The sequence below is a fragment of the Drosophila novamexicana genome, unplaced genomic scaffold (genome assembly GCF_003285875.2).
Source record: "Drosophila novamexicana strain 15010-1031.04,08,12 unplaced genomic scaffold, DnovRS2.1 tig00001222-arrow-arrow-pilon, whole genome shotgun sequence".
NCBI classification, from domain to species: Eukaryota; Metazoa; Arthropoda; class Insecta; order Diptera; family Drosophilidae; genus Drosophila; species Drosophila novamexicana.
Genome location: NW_020824845.1, coordinates 424,734 through 447,574, shown reverse-complemented (window position 1 = coordinate 447,574; position 22,841 = coordinate 424,734). Strand labels below are relative to the sequence as shown.

Below are 22,841 nucleotides of genomic sequence, written 5' to 3'. Positions count from 1 at the left end.
TATACGATATCGCATTGAAACTGCTAACCGTTCATACGAGTTTTGATTTGTTTGCATCTTTCCTATTTAATAAACTAATTGAAGAATATATAGAGAGTAATGTTATTGATACCTGCATGACGAAACCTTAATTTTAAATCGCATTTCTTGGACAATTTAGCTTTAATAAAATGTGTTGATAACAATATCGAAATAGACGTCTCATGTGTCATCTCGAAGTGAGCATCGTCGTCAAACGGTGCGTGCGTGTATGTGTGCGTAAATTATAAAAATAAAATATAATTTGTTATTAAACTAATATATCTTCGTATTTTAGAAGTGCATTAACTAACAATTATATTCATACAATTCAAATATTTGTGAGACTATCTAACGTTTTTGTATGTATATGTGTGTATGTATGCATATATGAACAGTAACGTTTGTCAGCATAAAAGTTCTTAATGCATTTACAATGCGAACACTAGTTTCTTGAGCTTTAAAAATATCAAATGATATATTTAAGTAACATAATTACCAACGGCGATTGCCGAGTAAATTACATAAACGTGTTGGGCAGATTGAATTGAACATACAAAGCCCCATACACATATGTACATACATAAGATATGCATGTGTGCATGTACAGCGTTCAAGGTTTTTGCAAGAGTAGTTCAATGAAAAGTTTACATGTACTTCTCTGTGTGAATGTGTGTGTATACAGGCAATAAGTGTACATTACCATATTGATATTGTTACGTATGTGTGTGTGCGTGCGTGTGTGTACCGTCAATTAAACACAGTAAATTAATATTTTTACAATTAAAGATATGTACATTTAAAATGTTTAAAAAATATGAGATTTCGATTTTCATTGCTCTAACTACTTTTCAATTATGTTTGTACATTTTTTTAGTTGGAGGAGTGCAGAGCTTTGCTCCGGCTAACACGTTAAGTAAACATTGCTAGTAGGCGTGGGATAAGAGGATAAACGGATAAGAAGGAGAGGCACCAGCGAACCGGATTAGCGGATAAACGGAGCTCCAATTAAGCGCCAAAGCTCAACACAAAACGTTATTTTCGAAAGTATTTCGTAATGTCTGATCTTGGAAGTGGAGAGGAAGGCATCTCAGGATCAAGTAAGTCATTCAAAATTAATTCTGGCAGCTGTTGAACGTACGTACTGTTATCTTCGGCACGCCGAATATTAAATACCCTTGTTGACATACCATTTGGCGCAGATTTCCTAAACAAGGTAGTTTTGGTCAAGATATCTTGCAACACAGACAAGTTTTCATTATTATTATCATCATCTTTAATCTAAAGGTTAATATCTCCAAAAGTACCTCCTCCAATAAAGGTGAGCAGGTCTCTTCACCTTGGAGCTTATTGTGCAGGAAATATAATAAGGTGCCTCAATGGATGAGTATCGAGTTTGCCTGTATTGACTTTGTACCATTTTTAGAAGGCATCAGTGATCGCCTTCTGGAACTTTTATAAGGACCAACGTCTAGACACGATTTGTGGACCGCGCCAAGAGCTCTCTGCATCAACTTTTACTGGGGACCGCAGGAGGGGAGATACGATTCTCTCATGTTGGCAAGTCTCAACCGCCCTGAAGCAGACTGGGTCTGCGTCTGGTTCCATTTAATTTCTTTGCGGAAAAGAGCCCGTCGAATCAAATCATATCCAATATTATTAAAGGTCTATATTAAGGAAGGAGGACAGGCCAATTTCCATAGCCAGGATTGATCCTCAGTCGTCTTGCCTTTGATATTGGCGAATTGTGCCTGATCAAAGGATCTAATAGCCCACTTAACATAGTCATGATCAAAGATAACAGCCGATAAACTCACCTGTTCGACCCCACTAAAAGCCACTGAATCTTTAGCTTTTGCTCAAGAGAGTTTACTTACGAGAGGAGCTTTGTATAACCTCGGGGACTGGGTCAAATCTTATCCGATATCTACGAAGTTTGGCTCTTTGGCAAGGCCGGGCTATACCCGCTAGTTCTTATATAGATGTATATTCATATTATCATTTTCGCATAAGGGATGGATAATCAAAAAAAAAAAATTGCTAAAAAAGTAGATCTTTGAAAATTAAATACATTCAATCATGTTCTTTTATTTTCAGAGTATAATGCAAGCAATATGGAAGGTTCTTCAAGCAGAAATGATTTTGACTCGTCCGGCAAAGGTATGTTATAAAAAAAAGTTTTATCATTAATAAAAATGTTGCATTCATTGGTTTTCAAGGAAAATGGTTTCTTATATATGTAAAAATTTAAATAATGACACCAAATGTCTTTTAATTGTAATTGTTAATTGTATGTAACAGGTAGAATAAAGCATCTTCGACCGATTCGATTTAATAATAGTAAAAGGCTGGAAAATTACTAGACCTATCTTCGATAATCGATAACTTACCGTGAAGCAACTGATAAAATCGATATCGAAATCCTGATTTTTGAAAAAATCCCTTGGGCCTTAAGAGCTAGAGCCCCCAATTTACATGTAACTTGTAGAATATAGAATATCCAAAACTTCGCTTATAGCCCCATATATAGTAATCATTCAAAGTCATTGATAAATTGAAATATTGTATGCAACATTTATTTACCAAGCGAATATCGTGAAATTTCATTGTTAACGTATTTAAATTCTTATATTTTTGCAGCCGTCAGTGCAGTTGAGCAGGAGCTGGCATCAAAAATGCTCCAAATTCAATCAAAACGATTTTATTTGGATGTAAAGCAAAATCGTCGTGGACGCTTCATAAAGGTGGCCGAGGTAAATATACCAAGCAAAAGCATTCCATTATTAACATTTATCATAGGCTTTAGTTATTTCCTAGAATATAAATCTGGGCTACTTTTAAAGATCAGTTTACGCAGCCTTTTTCTAGAACACTTTCGAATGAAATATCTACAATTTCTGTTAACATTAGGGTTCGACCTATCTGTTTATAATTCAACTTTGCAAAGATGTGGGAATCAATTGATTTTTATCTTAAATTGGTTTAGAAAGGTAAGATGTGTGTTACACACTTTTTGGAAAATCTACCTCAACTCGGTAGAAAATATAGGTCAACGGGAAAGAAAAGTCCGTGTGGATTCAAACTGGGTGGCAAAATATTATCTAAGATTTTACCTGAAACGGCGAGGCCAAGAAATAACAGATGTTGAATTGATTGTGATCAGGATTAATTTTCTTATAGAACTGATAGAACGTTCCGAGACCTAAGGAATATATGAGACCAAGTCAATATATGATTCCTAGATACCAATACTTACAATTTCCATTCCATTTACCACGTTGACATCCGTCGATAAATTAAGTGGCTTGTGGCAACAATATTAATTTTCATTATTTCAGATTGGCGCAGACGGCAGACGAAGTCAAATATATTTAGCGCTGTCGACGGCAGCCGAGTTCCGTGACCACTTGTCGTCATTTAGTGACTACTATGCTTCTCTAGGTAGGCTATGTTCTGTCTTTTTAGTGAATTGTTTATGACCTAAAAATCAAATAAGTTCATCAAAATGTAGGGCCTCCGCACACGGAGAGTTTGCCAGAGGATGGCAAGTTGAAATCAGAGATGATGATAAAGGACAATAGGAGGTATTATTTGGACTTGAAGGAAAATGCTCGCGGAAGGTTCCTTAGGGTAAATATCCAATATATATATTAAATATGTCAATATTTTTTTTATGTTTATTTATCAAAGGATTGTTATCTGACGATCCAAGCCATGTGAAATATTTTTGTAAATGGTTTTGGTTCGAAGTTCGAACCTTAAGACTGTCATATATTTTAATTGAAATAATCGAGTTTTTCAATTATGATTACCGGGCTAAATTCGATCTCCAACCCAATGGTTTGCTTATTGGCTGGTGGCTTACAGTCTGAGTCTCCATGAATATATTTTTAATATTAATTTAACCATTTTTTTAAAATTGTGTTGTTTTTAGGTTTTGGCTCAGCTGTTTTCTGGGTTACTAGTTCGGTTTAAAGTTAGGTTAATAAGTATAAAAAAATAAATTGGATAATAATTATATTTTCTGAAACTGTCCTTAATATAGCTCTGATCTCATAAACTAAATACGTGACTGATTATCATCAATTGATCAATCAATAAAGACTAAAATATCTCCTCATCGGATACTCCCGACTAGATCACTAATTTTTGTGTTTTGTTCGTTATTTTATTACCTTTTAATTGATCAATCAATTGACGGTATTTCAAGGCATTGTTCTATTGAAATACTTTCACTTGTTTTCATTTGCATTTACTAAAACATTTACAATTTCAGGTTTCCCAAACAATAACAAGAGGTGGGCCCAGATCTCAAATTGCGCTGCCGGCCCAAGGCATGATTGAATTTAGAGATGCGCTGACTGATCTTTTGGAAGAGTTTGGAGCCAATGATGGGGGGTAAAGTATATTAATCAATCAATCATTGTAAGGTTTTAAAATAACTTCATGTGAAAACATGCATAAAATCTAAGCAAACTTTATTCAATAGGGAATTTTTAAAAATTACGCATATAGCCTTAAAAGATCTGTACAAAAATATTAATTTAAGATGTGTTTTTTGTTTCAATTCCTAAATTTCAGTTTTAAAGGCGATTTGCCGGAAGAGCGTCATATGAAAGTCGATAACAAAAACTTTTACTTTGACATTGGTCAAAATAATCGTGGAGTTTATATGCGAATAAGTGAGGTACGATTACTTTAAAAAATTTGAATCGATCAATATAGATTCAGTAGTATTCTTGTAATTTTAACTCAATTTCAGGTAAAAAATAACTTTCGCACTTCTATAACTATACCTGAAAAGTGCTGGCTACGATTTCGTGATATATTTAATGATTATTGCGACAAAATGAAGAAATCGCCCGATTCAATCACTGCCGATAATATTGTACCGACATCTACAAATAGTCTTAAATAAATAGCAAGAACACCAGAACTTAGTAGTTATCAAAGATGCACACACTGCTAAATACAAATATAAAGCTTTTTAAAATTTCTGCGTTCAAGCCTTGGAATCAAACAACTGAGCCGCTGACAGAGGCCGCGGGAACGAGGCTTCAAATGTTTGTTGTTCCCCCAATAAAAAACAAAAAAAAAATCAACATTGTGCGACGATATGTAAATAGCTTTATGTATTATGCCAGCTGCTAAAATGATATGTGATTATTTTTGTTAAATATCGTTTCTTGATAGAGAAAATCGAAAAGCTTTTAAATTAATGTAATGTATCTACTTATATGTATTTATATTCAATTATATAAAAGTAGCATTTAGAAGATTCATCTGTATATTAGTATACTTTTTTAACTATTATATTAATTTAATTAAATACATAACAAATAGGGCTTCATAAGTCGATCTACCAATACGCAACACAATGTTTGGTCACGCGAGAAAACAATATGCTTTAAAATTTAAACAATTAACCAATACGCAATATTGCATCAATTAGAGATATATCTTTCATTAGGGATGTCTTTATTTAATAAATCTTGTAACTTTTGTTGTACAGCCTTTTCCCCGCCACCATTGTGGTCAAATTACCTTTGATTTATAGTTAAATAACCAATTGTGGATATAGAAAATATTAAAATATTTAATATGTATGTAAGAAACATACATGTATGGATGTATGCATATATTAAATTCTGTTATATATGGCTCAGTACCTTTGATAATACAAACAAATAGCGAGAATACTACCTTCATGATTCACATGAGTGTTCTGTATTTAGATAATATTTTTATTACATACTCTGTGAATATTGTGACCAATTTGTGCAATACATCATCATCAAATCAGTTGAAACTATCAGCTTTATATTTTGAATATATACTGTTTTGGGATCTGGTATCCATGGTGCAATTTTCTCAAAAATTAAATTCCCTTGACTGTTTAATAATTTTACGGCCATCATTAATTGGATGTCCATTCGTAGGATAAATACCGCCTGTTGCGAAACATGGCACCCACAGCAATCGGTTACTCGTTAAACTAATTTGTAGAAAAGAACACTCGAGCACGTACTTGTGTTTGGTAGATTGAATAGATCTATTAAGTGTGTAAATTTCGTCATAGTATATATCCAGTTGGCGTAACTTAAAATGTCATCGCAAATATGAATGTTACAAAATTGTTAAAGCTTTTAGGAATACGTTATGAATTACAAAATGTCTTTAACTAATTACTAAAACGTTTATAAAACAAAAGTTTCAATGTGATCACGTAGAATAAAAACTTATTAGGTACGAATACAAATGCATAGCAAAATAAATAGAATCCATAGTATGTGTGTATGTATATTAATTTAAACACTTATGTATACGCACACATGCCTATGTCTATGTATTAAAAACAACAACAATTATATGAATAATTATATGAAATGCAAACTAGTGTTATATTAATAGTATCAAATTTCAGCCTATTAAATGGATAAACTATATAATATTTATTATTGATGAATGACAACAAATACGCAATACATAATGCACTTCTACAATATGTATATGTGTGGGTCACAAAAAAACCCTTTAATGTACATACATATATAGATAAGTCCACGAATGCGAATTTGTTTGCGAATCTCCAGGCATCCACAGATTCGCTTATCGATGGACTTATTTTGTTAAACTCCATGTTGAGTAGGAGCCTTCGGAGCAGCCCATAATACATACAAGTATATTCATTTGCTAAGCTAATGCACACAGATAAACAACAACAATGATTAACAGAACAGATTACCATATGTGACAAAAACGGTTATTTATAATACAGTGAATTTATCTTTGATGTTGTTTGGCATTACAATTTTAAGAATTTTGTGAATGAAGAAATAAAAATAAAGTTGAATAAAACAAAAGCTCTAATGCAATACTACAAAAATGTAAACCTGCTTGATTCATTTAGTAGACATTATTCATATTGATTTGAGTCTTAAGAAATATGAAAGAGTTCAAATGGCAAAAAGATCTTGGACATTACACAATGTGGAATCAATCGTGCGTAATGAACATAAGTGCGGACCAAAAACTGCGTAGTAGATGGCTCTCAGTCTATCCGCACTCTGGATTCGGACCAGGTGCCATCTTGACCGACCATAGCTTACAGCTATGCTCATAAACAAGCGGGTACCAGAAATTTTAGTTAAAACTTTTCACTCATTTCCCGCCCGTTAACAATTTATATCATATCCTTACTATCTTGAACTCCACGTATTTATTATATTTTAAAGATATTAGAGAATAAGGTGCAAACAAGTCCAAAGTGTGGACGGAGTCATCTGAGAGCTGACAGTAGCCATCCCAGATGGCGAGATGCCGAGACGGCGGCGTAACTAATCCGGAAACGTGGGACCTGGCAGACGTGCATTAAAAATTATGGCCTGGAAAAGACTCACATCATGGAAAACATCGATGAGATCCCGACCCCATGGTGCATTTCTTCTTGATCAGGATGACGAGCTAAGTCGATTTAGCCACGTTCGACCGTCCGTCTAAGTAAAGCTGCAGAATGTTCGAAAACTGCAAAAGCTACAGAAGAACATATTTCAAAAACATCTTCTGGTATATATATAGAATATTTTGAATATTCACAAGGACTCTGGAGCGTAACAGCCTTTAATTCAATATTCCCAACCAGGTTTTATGCTAAATATTTAATATTTTTTTAATAAAAATAATTTTCGAATTATTGGAAGAGCTATGGGTGTATAGCTAAGTTTGCATTGGCTCTAAAATTGTTGGTGTTTAAATGGCTGTATTGCCTTTATATTTCCATTGTAAGCTTCATAATTTTGATGTTTGTACAATTAAAACAATCTATCGATCGATTTCACCAAATACAACATCCAGGGTGCCGATTATGGCAACTACATCGGCCAACATGTGCTGCTTGCCAATTTTTTCTAGCGCTGCCAAATGAGCGAATCCTGGCGCTTTGATTTTGCAGCGGTAGGGACGACTGGAACCATCTGATATCAAATAAACTCCAAACTCGCCCTTTGGCGCCTCGATTGCCGTATAGGTAGCACCGGGTGGCACTGGATAGCCTTGCGAAAAGAGTTTGAAATGGTGTATGAGCGCTTCCATGGAGGTTTTCATTTCGGAGCGGGTCGGTGTCGTCACCTTTGCGTCGTCTGTTTTGATTTCACCAGCTGGCATTTGGTTTAAGCACTGATCGATGATGCGCAAAGACTGACGCATTTCCTCGATGCGGCACAGGTACCGGTCATAACAGTCGCCTTTGGTACCAATCGGCACATCGAAGTCGACCAGATGGTATGCGTCGTAGGGCTGTTGCTTTCGCAAGTCCCATTTGATTCCAGAGCCTCGCAACATGACACCACTGAATCCATAGTTAAGGGCCTCCTCGGCAGACACAATGCCAATATCTTCGGTGCGTTGCACCCAGATTCGGTTTGTGCTGAGCACATCCTCAACTTCATCCAATCGCTCGGCGAACTTTGATGCAAACTCGTAAATGTCATCCATCAGACCCAGTGGCATATCCTGCAAAAAAGTTATGTTAACTTTGTTTTCTTCATATTTATCCATGTAAATAGGTTACCAGTGAGACACCGCCGGGTCTAATGTAGGCAGCGTGCATACGCGCTCCTGAAACACGTTCGTAGAATTCCATCATTTTCTCACGTTCCTCGAAGAGCCAGAAGAAGGGAGTCAGTGCGCCCACATCTAGAGCATGCGTGCCCACAGCCATTATGTGGTTGAGGATGCGCGTTATTTCAGCGAAAAGAGCTGGAAACAAATCATACGATTTTGCCTTTAGTTGGAACTATGAGAGGACTCAATTTAGCACCTACTTCGTATATACTTGGCACGCAGCGGCACATCGATGTTGAGTAATTTCTCCACGGCCAGCGAGTAGCACTGTTCGTTGCACATCATCGAAACATAATCCAAACGATCGAAGTACGGCAGAGCCTGCGTGTAGGTCTTGTATTCAATTAGTTTCTCAGTGCCACGGTGCAATAGGCCAATGTGTGGGTCGGCGCGCATTACCGTCTGAAAGCAAAAGCATGCTCTATCATTAAAATATAAATTAAGGAGTATAAGTATTAACCTCGCCATCGAGTTCAAGTACTAGTCGAAGCACGCCATGAGCAGCCGGATGCTGGGGTCCAAAATTCAGCGTCAAGTTGCGCACAGACTTTTCAACGGGGACCATTTTGCCTTTTGCGGAAAATTAAGCATAAAATCATTAAACTTTTTTAATAAATATCTTTGAAAGCATACTGTTCCATGGCGGCACCTTCCACAGCGAGGTTACTTCATCGGGATACATGACCGGACCACTGAATTGCTTCATGAATTCGGGATCTGGATACCATTTTGCTGCACCGCGATGCTGATTCGAGCTATCGAATATATATGTATTGTATTGGTAATTATTTATATATATTTTAATATGTGTTGGTAATTTTTTCTATTTACAATCATTTTGCTACAATGGTTCCTGTGGAAATATGATTATGTAAGTATCCGCGTAGCTTGATTGTTTACCTCAAGATGCTGCCAGCGGCCGGTGCAATAGACGATTGGGTTTTAAGCAGCTGCGCCCCTACGACCAGCGAGCGCCTAAAGCCCTGGGAAATCATTTTTAATTTCAAAATAGTTTATTGGACTTTTTACGCAAACAGTATGGTCAAACCAATGGATGGTCAAACAGCTGTTGTGTTGTGTATGTGCGGCGCTGGTGCAACCGATACCTATCGATATACTTGCAGTCACTACCTCAGTTTCTAGACATGGTTTGCGATGTGAATCATGAATGTATCGATTTGCAGAATCGAGTGGTATTAGATTTACGCGATGTATGTATCGATATATATACAGCGGGCTATATCGATATTTGAATACAAAAGAAAAGCATCGAGTCTGGGAGCTTCAATCTCCGAGCGATTGAATTAAGAGAAGAAAATGTAGAGCTGCGAAAATCAAATAAATTAACATGGCAATTGAAACAACACAATAATTGTAAGGGAACCGAAAGCTCTTAATGTCTTAATGTCTTAATGGGCGTAAGATTTACTGCAGAAAATCATACCGAAATCGGTTAAGTAACGCTATTGATAAGGTCGTAAAGCGATATAGCAAGTGGTCAGCACTTCGTTTAAAAACACTAAAAAAAATACTGTCATATAACTGATTAAATAGTTTAGTAAGTATAAATACAGTTTGTCAATATTTTTGCAATAATGAATTAAAGTATATTGTTTAAGAGTTTATTGACAAGGGGAGTTTTGCGAAATGCAGTAAATTTACTCGTTTCATTTGTGAACAACACAAAAAAATGTCACACCTTTTATTCGTGACTTGCAAATACTTTTGTAACTGTAAACTACTTTTAAAAAAATACGTTTTAGATACAGATACAATTTTCAGATACTGCCACACTGTCAGTACCGTATTATTTTTTTTACATCTAACACAGCTCTTTAAATGCTGCATAATATTATTTACATACGAATCTATTTAAATTAAATTTAAAATGTTGTGAATACGGATACGGCAACTCAACACACACCAATGGAAGATAATGGGAAAAATGTGATTAGTTGAAAAGTAAAATAAAATGCAAAAATGTATACATAAAAACTGGCATTGTGTCTGTTGTGCGTGTGCGTGTATAGAGGTTATTATGCATTTATAATGACCAGCAAATGCCAAATTGGTTAATTTCTAGACATTCGGGAATACTAATACGGGCCCTGTATCCTTCGCAAAATTTCAAGAGCTTGAATTAATAAATTTTCTCACGTTTTTATTCATAAAAAGTGCTCACTTATTGTATCGGGTTTGTGTATGTATACAGAAAAGTGTCGAATTCAATGTTTATGTATTTGAGTCTCCTGCGAGAGAGCGAGTGAGGGAGCGACAGAGAGAGAAATAGAGTGGGAGAGAGGGAGAAAACTCTTGATTTTAGTGCAACAATATTATTTGTCTTGCCAAAACAAGCCATATAAAATTCGAATTCAAGAATGGCTCTTAAAACAGTTTTTTTGCCATCCGAAATTACATATTATACATACATACATACGTATGTAAACGCAAATGTACGTATCTATAAGTAGGTTGCAAAAGACTGCTGTTCATATTAAGGGAAAAATTAATTATTTTTTATATATTATACTAGAAATTCAGGATCTGCAAATGACGGGGCAGATGTCGTACGATTTCGTTGCGTATTATAACATGGGCAAATATACATATATATGTATATAATTTAGCCTGTATACATCTCGAAATCGGCGACATTTACGATACGATGAGTGAAATACAAGGAGCATATGATGTACATACATATAACACACATACGCCGAAATATGTGTATGTGCAAAAATGTACACAGCCTTAATTTACATCACTCTTAAGCCCCGACGTACGCATACTCATTTTTTCTTTATACAATTTAATAAAGTAAATCATTTTACCAAGTAGACAAGTAAGTTAACTTATAAATTACCTTTCTAGGCTATTTCGTGTATTTAAATTTGATTAGATAATTTGATTTGATTTGATCCATGGATAACATAGCCGCAAGAGCTACGAACAAGAACTTATATGCTTTAAATATATATGTAAAAATTAATTAAATATGTGTCTTACCACTTTTGTAAAATCAATCGCGAATTTGTCAAGTTTTTTTTCGGTCCCTTGTACAACTGAATATAACTGAAAGGAGAAGTCATCTCCGATCATCTCTCATCATTCTTATATTCTCATAATCTCTCATTACTCTCGTTATGTCTCATCATTCTCATTATCTCTCATCATTCTTATCATAATTTTTTTTCTTGATAACTTCTGTTCTTTCAATAGGGGCATCCTTTTTCTGTTGACATACAGACTCTTTAAATATTAAATAAAGATACTCTTTAAATAATTAATTAAGTTATATATTCGTCCGTCAGGATAAACAGTGTTATATATGATTGATTGATTGACTGGCTAAAATTGTGTGAGATTTGATTGAAAGTAAGAAAACTTAAAAATGCGCCTGAGTCTGTGTTTTAATTTACTTACAGAAACGGGAGATATCGGCATGTTGCCGGCGGACGCAAGTTTAATTTTGTCAAGAGCAAGCAAGAACAAGAACAACAACTGGGTCAACAGGCAACGCGAGGAAGCAAGTCACATCTACGGCAAGCGCAAACAACAGTTACCAAAGTTGAGCTTAAGCAGAAATTTTGAAGTCGTCCAGAATCGATGCTGTTGGAGCTAAGGCAATAGAGAAAGGTCAAACAACAAACAACAAAATTCAACGCGCGAACCAAGTGAAATACTGAAAGACTTTATACATGATGCTCGTCCCGTCAACGACCAAGTCCAATGGAGGACTAGCTCTTACTGTAACTTGGAAGTCATTGTCAGCAGGAACAGGAACAGGAAGCCCCCGCAAAGAATCGGGCTGCCAAAAAAAAGAGCTGATGTCCAAGCGTTCCAGTCTCAAGGACCCCATGTCACTGGATGGCGCACCTGTCGCTCCATCGCCCAGTTTGGCGTTCTGCTGCATTAAGTGCCAGCGATCAGCTGTTGCTGTTGACAAGTTGGCGGAGAATGTTGAGCATGAGAATGATAAAGGGGCCATGGGTTATAGTAGAAAAGTTGTCGCACCGATGATGACCATTGACAACCATATGCCAAAAGCTCGAAACCGAAACCAACCAACGACCGCGTTCTTAAAGCCAGCGATGCATCGAAAGTCCAAAAGTAAAAGCAGGAGCAATACGGCCACGTTTGGCATTGGAGTCATGTCTTATGTCAACCCAACAACAACAACAACAACAACAAATTGTGCTGGCCCACATGTTGATAGAACGCAGCTAAATCCCCACTCGCATCCGCGGTCCCAGGCCCGGCCGGGTTCATCGCTTAAAACATCCAGATTGATCGCAGCTGAACAAAAGAATACGGAATGCAGTACGAGAATTAACATAAGCAATAAAAAGAGGGCTCATTCAGCGCGATATAAAATGGTAGTTCCGTTGCCATCCTTGCGGGCCACATCCTTCGTCACGCTTCTCACGATCATCTGCATAGAGACCGTGCTTCTATCAACTATGTCAAGCTGTGCTAAGACATTCTACATGCATTGGAACACATCGAACAGCATGTGAGTACCTTCAGATTGTGATCGTGCACCTATATACACCTTAGTGGGTCGTATTATGATTGTCACGAAATGGGTAACACGTAGAATGAGACTGAGACAACTCCGACTCCAGAGAATATATATAGTGATCATACATATACCAGCTTGCCACTTAGGAATGCAGTAAACATATAAGAATACAAAAATAAGATGCATAAACATATTGAAACCCATTTAGCGATTCTGGCAATATAGCAGCATTCTAATAATTGAATTAAAAGTGAATATATCTGTTATAAGTACTCAACCAGCTTCGTTCAGTTTTAAGTCTCTGAAACTGGCCAGATCGAACCACTATATCACGAAGCTATATACTCTTGTATTTTTAACTGTTTTGTTTTCCTAGATATCCTAGGGGATATCACTATGTTCCTTAAATATATCAGACTGCTATAATATATTAGAAAGATTCACGAAAAAATAATATTTTGAGTGAAACATTTGTGTTTCTTCGAGATAACTTCATCAAACTCATCACGAAATTGTGCCTGCTGAAGAATGTGGCGACCATTTCTACATGTTTTGGGAGTATTTAATTATACTCTATTTATATATTTATAAAAAAATTAGTGAATTTTTTACCCCATAAACTGTTATTAATGCTTATTTATGTGTATTTATCAATATGTATTATTCTCAATTGCGCGTAAATCTTAAATCTCATGCAGAGCGTCCTGCAAGATAACTAGCATGACACGTCAACAAGAGCATCCTGCAAGACTCACACCACACTTTAAGAACATGTTGTTGTTTGTTGACGCCTTTTGCATTGCAAAATTACCAACTCGGTTAATTTAGCATATATATAAATATATATATATATATATATATAAATATATATATATAGGAAGATGTCTTCTTTAGATTGTCCATTTCGATTTCTACAAGATTTTTCTATATTGAAATGTGTTACGTATCCCCTAAGTGGAATAGCTTTCAAATAAGTTTCGTCAGAGTGTGAGCAGTGTTGAAGTAGTTTTAGGAACATTCATACAAACATACAGGATACGCATAGTAACGCGCTTCAGTCACAGAAAAAATAAGAGAGGCAGAGGGAGGCACATAAATGTCCTCAAACCAGTTGCACCGACGGCCACCTGGAACCTTCGTTCTATCGCTCAGAATCTTTTTGAACAAGTGCCGAGGTGAGTGCACGCAACTTGGAGCTGAGCTGTGTTCGTATGCTAGTATGCGAGAGTTGTTCACTCGATTAGGATACAAAGTATTGTAATGTAGCCGGACACATCTTTTTGGTTTCATCAGGCCGAAAAATACCCTAAATATGTCCTGTGGCTCGGTTGTAATTTCAAAAATTGCGGCCTTAATTTGATCTTTGCCCAAAATTGGCATCGATCAAATATTACCTTGGGGCGGAGCTTTTCTCAATAGTTGTTTATTTTGAACCAACCCAATTTTATGCGATAAACTAAGTATGAACGCAAGGATATCAGAACCTATACGAGCTAGAGACTTGAAAACTTTGAACGTAGGTCCTTCTAGTCACCTTGATAACTTGTCCCGTTTCCAAACAATTGTTAAGAATCGATATCGATATATTGTTTTTGAGCTATTGACATGTAGCTTTTAGAATTGTATATATATAAGGCACCTTTAATTGTTCAGCTATTGTAAGCCTCGTTCTCACAAATAAATTAAGCATTTGTAACTAGCCCATAATTGAACTCACAATTGTAATGCAATTGTCTTTTCGATTATATACGAAATCGTATAGCACAATAAGATCTGTTGTGGTAAATTTGATCAAGATCGGTTAATAAACACAATAGAAAATGTGTTTTGGCTGGCCACGTGGTAGCTAGCGTAAATTGCAAGAATTTCTGAATATACGCACACACACACACATTCGTTCGCGTCTTTATTCAATTCTATCAACAGAATTGCAATTGCGATTGTGTTGTTTTCTGTTTTATTCCGATTTTTTTTTCTAGGTACAAGTCAATTGTTGTCGTGGCTGTTGAGTAGAGGCGGTGGCATCATCTAGTGCGGGCTGCTTCGAGTTCGAGTCCATTACGAGCTCCATTTGATGTTGGTAGAAGAGGTTTCAGGTTATCCCCTAGACGGGTTGATCGATTCGACTATTGATTCTGACCAAGATATGACAAAGATATATACTTTATGTGGCCAGAAATGCTTCTTGGTGCCTGTTCCACAAAACCAAATTTACGCAATTTGAATTCATTTATGTTATTTTAAACGAGGGCAAGCTTTTCGCTCAACATTTTGGATATAACTTTACTCCACATCTAGATGAAGTTATGTTTAAGGTTCATTGAAGAAAGAGCCCCAAGTTTGGTATTTTCAATATTGCTGACTACGCATTCATTAAGTTCTTTTGTACGGCTTTCAAAATGAGTTTTATGGTAAACAAAAAGTTTAATAGAAACATTTTTCGCAATTTTTCCACACTTTCGGATGGAATTTTTTAAAGAAGATTGAAAGGTATCCCCTATTATTTTATATTTCGATAGTCGGAATTGGGAAGGTCGGAATAAATTTAAAAAACTTCGGAATAGTAAATATCTGTTTTGGTAGCGGGATCAGATTTTCATTGGCCCATCTCCAGTTCTTATCGAAGGATGTTAAACTTAAATTTCGACTATATGGTAATTTTTTTGAAACTTATTAAGCAACTCTCGAATATATATGTATATGTTTAATTCGACTGTGCGTCCCTGTAACCCTAGTCGCACACTCGCATATATGGGATTGAGTGTGTGTCGCCAAAGCGAACATGTAAAATATGCGTACTTCATCATTAGGGGGTGATTTTTGATTTACAAAGCTCTATAATAAAATGGAAAGGAAAAAACAAAGAACAACTTGGAAGGGCAGAAAGAAACCAACGAAACGTCGACGGGGGCGAGGCAAGGCAGACATACATAAGTGCGTGCGTCGTGTTAAACAGTACTTGGATAGGTTGGAGGGGGGGTACACAGGGTACCCTCCTGTGGTTTCAACTGCAGCCGAGCATAGGTTTTAAGAATCAGTCTTACCCCAGTCCCCCCTCCCCCGCTCCGCACGCTCTGCATTCTACATTCTGTCAACGCACCACCAGCTTTTAGTCGCACATTTCACAAATAAATAACGCATTTTTTACTCTCTCTTTCTCTCTCTCTCTCTCTCTCTCTCTCTCTCTGCCATTTTCTCCGCTTGCATGTGAGCACATGCGTAATGGGTGGATGGTGTGGGTAAGGAGGGGGACGGGTGCTAGGGAGGATAACTTGTTGGCGTTCTTTTTAGTGCTGCTATTTGTTCCTGTGGAAGGTTTCACTTTGACAAACCAAGATTGTTCGGCTTGGATATACCTTGCACTGTTGTGCTTGCCGTTACAATAGTTTTGGGCTATGCAATCAATGTTATTTAATAATGAAAAATGTTGTGAGTCTTATATATTTACCGCAAGCAACTTAAATAGAAATGATAAGATTAAATACCCTAGATAACCGAAATATTAAGAACCTTATTTACACACTTTTATTTGTATACCCTGTAGACTTGATCTGTGATAATGTATATTACATGTGTAAAAATGTCATCTTTGATCTTTGATCATAAACAGTTTGATCTCAGAGAGTAATAGAGAATTTGAAATTGTGCAATCTTTAGATTGCTGAAGATAGCCGTTTTTGCTTGGCTTAAGTAATACCGTTAACATTCTATTAACAGTTGACTCAATAAGGCCCGTTGAGGAATGTAGTTTTGTTTGCCAAACTTTTCTAAGATTTTTGGGAAATATCCCTTTCGATGGCTTTACTCTTTTCACAAAAAAAAACTTATATATTATCCCCATTGTTATTGAAATGAATACGTGATTTATTGGTAATTTAAAAGTGCCCTAATAAATTAAAATTTGCCGAAAACTTGGGCCCTTTTCTTCAAAGATAAATATATAATAATGTCTATTCAAATTTTGATTTGCAGATTTCGGATTGATAACACCGATCATATTATTGACGTGAATAAGGGCAATCTGGCATTCGAATTCGACCAGGTGCACATAATATGTCCAGTTTATGAGCCCGGCGCATTCGAGAATGAAACGGAGAAGTACATAATATACAACGTGTCTAAAGTGGAGTACGAAACATGTCGCATAACGAACGCAGATCCGCGAGTAATAGCTATATGTGATAAGCCTCAGAAATTAATGTTTTTTACGATAACTTTCCGGCCATTTACACCGCAGCCAGGTGGTTTAGAGTTCCTACCTGGAAATGACTACTATTTCATTTGTGAGTTATGCAATTATATTATTTTAAATATTTATTGTATGCTCTCTTTTTTTCTACAATTAGCGACGTCATCGAAGGACGATTTGTACCGTCGCATTGGCGGTCGTTGTTCCACAAATAATATGAAAGTTGTGTTTAAAGTGTGTTGTGCAGCCGAAGATAAGAACAAGACAACGGAAACTACGCTTCTGGGCAGTGTGCCAGCCGAGAGTGGCAATGGCGTCGACAATGCGGGGCTTAACGTAGATCAAAATCTAAATGCGAATGCTAACCATGGACATGGTCATAATGTTGTCAATACCATTACCACTAACACTGGTTTCATACCGGGTGGATCAGCAGCTGGCAGTGGAATCGGCACCGGAGGCGGTGTTCAACTAAAGCCCATAAACGGAATGATGGGCACCTCGATCAACACGAATATTGATCAATTCAATCGCATACCCATTCAACCAAATGTAATGGGCAACAATATTGGAGCAGCTGGAGGTGGTGCTAGCGGTATCTCTGGTACTGGCGGCATAATGCTGTCACCTGGCCATGGCAGCATAAATATGCTGCCACCGGGTCGGGGCGGCGTTCATATGACCTATCCCGGCCATCATCACATACAGACTGGCATTCGGATTAATAATGTGCCAACGCAACCAAATAATCAGCATCCGCACCAAAAGGGAAATATGAATGTGAATAGCAATGGTAAGGATACATTAAAAAAACAGATTGCAGATGCAGATCAGTACGATATACAAGAAGTTGACAGCCGTTTGATGGCGGGCAGCGGCACTGGCACTGCTATTCCCGTCAATATTGGCAGAGATATTCACTATTTGGCGCCAGTTGTGGTTGACACGAACCACAGTAACATTGTACAGAGCACCATTAATTGGCCATTAAATACTTGGGGCATGGACACAAATAACACATCATCCAGCAGATTATTAACAACTACATCCACCATATCTACTACTACTAACAATAGCAAGCAATTGTTCTATCCGAAACACACCAATGTCAAAATTAACACCAACTCAGACAGTCATAACAATACAAGTATTAGCAATTACACACAATCATCCCACAGTCCGCCAGACCTTGGTACTAACAATAATAACAGGAAAAGTAAGTAGAAATTATAGAATTTGCCATTACCCAATACTGTGCCTGCGTCCATGATACCCATACCATAATTCTGTTCCATACCCACCTTGATAATAATTTCTAAGATGAGGTTCAGTTCGGGATGCTAATTTTTACAATTGCGAGTTGCTTATATTCCGCACTTTTCGCAATTTCACAGTAGTGCGTGGTTACAGCAAAGCTTGAAAAGGTCTTCTTGATTATTGGCTTGATAATTTTAGGGCGCAAATAAAATATCTTTGTGAAACTATGCTTTTTTTTTGGGAAATCCGAGGAGATTTGTTTAGCTTGTAATTGCTGAGTTTGGTGTAATTTTTTCTGTAATTCTCTCTGTAAATCTTATGCTATAGTTGTCCGATGTTGATACGTTTGTAGGCTTTGGTTTAGATATTTTACAAAACGAAGTGGTTTATACAAGAACTTGATTTTAAACCGATCATTCCTATGACAGCTATATGTACTGTCTGCAATAGAAGGACGGAGCTAGGCAATGTTTTATGACAGTACTTTCAGACTGAGAGACCAGTCAGCATATCGGTTAGGTTTTTGATAATATTCAGGAATATATCTACTTTATGGGGTCGGAAATGTTTCCTTCTATGTGTTACGCATTTCATGACAAAGGTATAAGAATGATACGTGTCTATTTAATGTGTACATGAGTATCTATATTTTCCCTTGCTTTAAGGGCACTAATGATATACGCTTTTCAAAAAGGTAATGATAATTAAAATCGCATTTCATTGTAATTCAAAAATGATAAATAAATTTACGAATATAATACCAAAATTGAAAGTAATGAAAAAAACTTTCAGCATTAGCATTTTTTCAATCATTTAAATATGCTTCATTTTACCTGTTTTTTTTTTATTGTATTTTTTATAAATATATATAAGTAACTATTTATAAATCAATTATCAGTGTTATGAAATTAAGTTTTCATTACTTACTATTTTCATTACTTGTTATTCATTATCATTACTACTGTCAATGAATAGAAAATGTATTTTCATTAGCATTACCTTTTTTAGTGTTCATGAAAAAAAAATTATATTGAAGAACAGACGAACAAATCACAGCATCAATACGATCCTTTTCACTTTGTAAACAGAGTATGAAAGTGCAAACATTTTCAGTGAAACGCAAAAATTTACGGATGACAGCTTTATTATTTTTCCAACCTACTACCACATTATACGATATAAACGCCCAATTAACTTAAATGTTGATCATGATAAAGTTGATAAATCCCAAAATATTTGGGTTGATAATTGATAAACTGAATCATTTCGGGTTACAGTCCACTTCTTTTCACAATCCGTTAAAAGAACACATGATATAAGGATTTTACTTGGCATTCCTGTCAATATTAAACGGCTTAACTTGAATCCAAATGAATAGTCAACTTACTCGTTTTGAAATTACAGATGATCACCACAATTATGACAAGCATCCCAATGAGGTAGTCAAAAACGAAGAGCTCACCTACAACAGTGGATCGGGGCAAGCAACTCGCAGCCATATTTGGATCTGGACCTGGCTGGCAGGCGGAGCAGCCACCCGGGGTCTAACCTCTATGCATGCCTATGGTATTAATTCAACGCTCTTGCTGGCCATCATAGTAATCACATTTCAATACCTGTTTTGGGCACCTGCCGCACATACGATGCGTCGCCGCCCCGAACCTCTTGGCATTAATTATCGGTGAATGGTTATCAACGGCTCTCTCTATCTCTCGCTGTAGCTGCCAGTTAATTTAAGAAGACATAACATCTCAAACACAATGTCCTTTGGTAGTACTATGTAAACATATTTGCATAATTATGTATTTTCAATAGGATCGATTCGAATGGAGCCAAATTGAAGCAAGCGAGGAAGTTAGTAGTTGAAAAGAAGGAGAAAGGTGAAATAGAATAAATAAGTAAACAAATGAAATTTTCAAGCGCATTAAAACATAGTTTATAGCGATATAGATTAACTTTACGGATAAGTGAACAAAAAGGGCAATACGCCGATTTAAGACGATTACAGTTTAAAGAGAGTATAAGTTTTAATTGCCATTGGCCTTAGAGCCATAGGGCTCTGGTCTCGTTGCAGTTCGTATTCCCAAAGTATCCCAAAACCGAATCAATATAATAACTTAGCGCCTTGAAATTGTTCTACATTATTTGAATGAGTCAAAAATATGCAACCAAATTCAGAAGGAAGCAATGCACATGCGAGCACCTCACAAACTATTTTTGCATATTTCGATAAAATGTTATGAAGTTTGCAATTTAGTTGAGGTATTAAAGACAACTTTGGCATATTTATTTTGCTGTAAATATTAATATTTATGTTGCTCCTTCAACAACTTCATCTTCAGTTAAAAATTTATTGTTTAAACGTGGACTTAAAGGAGTTTTTGAATTGAAAGTCATTCAGATCATAAACACACGTTTATCCACGCACTTCTCAATCAATTAGCATGTAATCTGTGTGTGTAATAGACATCAGATCCTCGAATGTCGCAATCACACAAATTTGACACTTCTAACTCAAAAGCAAACTCACATTATATACATATACTTCTCGTGCAGCAGCTGCCTTGTACGGTGAAAGTTTTGACTGAAAAAAAAAATTAAAAAAAAAAAAATAAATAAAAAATGATGTATTAGCGTTTATATAAAACACGTGTAGGAAAATAGAAACTAGGTCAGACTAAGCGAATGCCAGAGACGATAATGTAAACGTACACGAAAGTAAATGTTAAATCGAACCTATGTATGTATGAATGTTTCGTATGCATTTACATTTACATTAACATTAACATTTGCATTTACATTTACATTTACATTTACATTTACACTTACAATTACAATTATATTCGTATTAACTATTTCGAATATGGGAAAGGTGAAATTCAAAGAACTCAACTGTAAGTTTTACGTTCTTATGCTTTTTGTTTTTGTTTTGTTAGTTTTTAATTTTATAATTTTGTAAATGAACCAAGCAGTATATGCATATATTTACACATATATATATGGTATATATATATGAATAAGTTATATAAGAAGATACATTCGTATATACATTGAAATGTATGTGAAAGGACACAGCAAAGTTTAGGTGAAACGTTATAATAATTGTATATTTAATAAACGAAGAGATTTTGTAATTTGTCACGTATTGTTGCAGTATTTGCTCCATTCATACATAAAGAAAACTGAAAAGAAACGAAATGCAAATGATAAACAAACAAATATTTACATACCACATAAGCAAGTATTCATATACAGAAGACATTCAAGACAAAAACTTGCAGACACTCGAGAATAATGAAGGTAGAGATCGTTTCGGTGTATAATTAAAGTCTAGTTCTGATCATGTGCATTATGTATAAACTGACTTTAAAACTATTCTGAAAAAAAAATATTGTTTTTGTTTTCTGTAAGGTACTTAAACAACAAACAATGAAGTAAACATACATATACAAACAAGCATACCCATACACACACACACACACACACACACACTCAAACGCCCACACATGCAGTACTTAATTGTTAAACACACTCTAAGCTCAAAGTTAGTGGAGCGTAGCACTCTTTTCCCACTTGTATCTCATGGTACTCGATCCCCTGTTCTGGCCCGCAATAGCAAACGCTTATTTAAGGAAAACCAAACAACTTACGACTAAACCGAATTTATATCATCCGACGACCTCGCCCAAATCGTAGCGAAAGCGGGCAGCACCCAGAAACCGAGAACCGAATCCAGTTTTGAAATGATTTCAATAAAATGCTTTGCAAAGCTAACTCCACATAGGCAACAAAACACACACACATGTAGATACAATAGGATCTTACCACATACCGATTGAGATGATTAGGATTACGCTCACAATACACCTAATACACCCCTTACAATATAATTCAATACAATACATACATACAAACAATCATATACATACATACATACTGAACCTTACAAATAGTTTTTTTTTAATAAATAACTATTAATTATGGCAGCCCATTTAGTTTTACCAAATGTATCTCATATTTCCAGTCCGGTTTTGGCCTCTATATTTCGACAGCACACTCTTCTTCTTTTGAGCTTAAATAGGGCTTAAACCGTGAACAACTTACCCCATTCGGCTTGATTTTGACCGCATATTCCCTTTTTTGAATGACGATTAGCCATTATATTTTTACACATTGTTCACAAGTCTGTTTCCTGAAAAATTCACAATTTGTATCAGTACAATTATATTGGAA

General features: G+C 35.9%; 3 protein-coding genes across 8 annotated transcripts; 2 read left to right on the top strand and 1 right to left on the bottom strand.

Moving 5' to 3' along the window:
* Positions 1–150: 150 nt before the first annotated feature.
* LOC115766756 (transcriptional activator protein Pur-beta) lies at positions 151–6,892 on the top strand. 4 transcript variants are annotated; one of them, XR_004018314.1, is made up of 10 exons: positions 154–254; positions 896–1,118; positions 2,116–2,178; positions 2,659–2,771; positions 3,357–3,459; positions 3,515–3,648; positions 4,295–4,416; positions 4,600–4,705; positions 4,781–6,264; positions 6,443–6,892. XR_004018314.1 is itself a non-coding variant. In XM_030710735.1 (9 exons), exons 2-9 carry the CDS (start codon positions 1,076–1,078, stop codon positions 4,934–4,936), a joined length of 840 nt encoding a protein of 279 aa, XP_030566595.1. In that variant the 5' UTR covers positions 151–238; positions 896–1,075; the 3' UTR covers positions 4,937–6,892. The 4 variants fall into 4 exon arrangements, 3 of the variants coding, with proteins under 3 accessions (XP_030566595.1, XP_030566597.1, XP_030566594.1); XM_030710735.1 differs by having other exon boundaries at positions 151–238; positions 4,781–6,892; XM_030710737.1 differs by having other exon boundaries at positions 3,530–3,648; positions 4,781–6,892.
* An 865-nt stretch (positions 6,893–7,757) lies between these two features.
* On the bottom strand, positions 7,758–9,725 carry LOC115766778 (NADH-ubiquinone oxidoreductase 49 kDa subunit). Its single transcript, XM_030710788.1, has 6 exons — positions 9,541–9,725; positions 9,274–9,395; positions 9,101–9,210; positions 8,841–9,042; positions 8,588–8,775; positions 7,758–8,529 (listed from the first exon to the last, which is right to left on the bottom strand). The coding sequence occupies exons 1-6, from the start codon at positions 9,633–9,635 to the stop codon at positions 7,840–7,842; spliced, it is 1,407 nt and encodes a 468-aa protein (XP_030566648.1). The 5' UTR covers positions 9,636–9,725; the 3' UTR covers positions 7,758–7,839.
* A 732-nt stretch (positions 9,726–10,457) lies between these two features.
* On the top strand, positions 10,458–21,586 carry LOC115766748. Of its 3 annotated transcripts, none has more exons than XM_030710726.1 (5): positions 10,458–10,587; positions 12,066–13,153; positions 17,135–17,445; positions 17,509–18,144; positions 20,013–21,586. In XM_030710726.1, exons 2-5 carry the CDS (start codon positions 12,339–12,341, stop codon positions 20,291–20,293), a joined length of 2,043 nt encoding a protein of 680 aa, XP_030566586.1. In that variant the 5' UTR covers positions 10,458–10,587; positions 12,066–12,338; the 3' UTR covers positions 20,294–21,586. The 3 variants fall into 3 exon arrangements, with proteins under 3 accessions (XP_030566586.1, XP_030566585.1, XP_030566587.1); XM_030710725.1 differs by having other exon boundaries at positions 10,458–10,602; XM_030710727.1 differs by lacking the exon at positions 10,458–10,587 and adding an exon at positions 10,654–10,840.
* The last annotated feature ends 1,255 nt before the right edge of the window (positions 21,587–22,841 follow it).

Coding starts and splice junctions, on each gene's coding strand:
- LOC115766756 (XM_030710735.1), top strand. CDS start 1,076: ATGTCTGATCTTGGAAGTGGAGAGGAAGGCATCTCAGGATCAA. Junction 1,119..2,115: donor GGAAGGCATCTCAGGATCAA/GTAAGTCATTCA, acceptor TTTTATTTTCAG/AGTATAATGCAAGCAATATG. Junction 3,460..3,514: donor TGACTACTATGCTTCTCTAG/GTAGGCTATGTT, acceptor AAATCAAATAAG/TTCATCAAAATGTAGGGCCT.
- LOC115766778 (XM_030710788.1), bottom strand. CDS start 9,635: ATGATTTCCCAGGGCTTTAGGCGCTCGCTGGTCGTAGGGGCGCAGCTG. Junction 8,776..8,840: donor GCGTGCCAAGTATATACGAA/GTAGGTGCTAAA, acceptor ATTTGTTTCCAG/CTCTTTTCGCTGAAATAACG. Junction 8,530..8,587: donor GACCCGGCGGTGTCTCACTG/GTAACCTATTTA, acceptor ACTTTTTTGCAG/GATATGCCACTGGGTCTGAT.
- LOC115766748 (XM_030710726.1), top strand. CDS start 12,339: ATGATGCTCGTCCCGTCAACGACCAAGTCCAATGGAGGACTAGCTCTT. Junction 13,154..17,134: donor TGGAACACATCGAACAGCAT/GTGAGTACCTTC, acceptor TTTGATTTGCAG/ATTTCGGATTGATAACACCG. Junction 17,446..17,508: donor AAATGACTACTATTTCATTT/GTGAGTTATGCA, acceptor TTCTACAATTAG/CGACGTCATCGAAGGACGAT.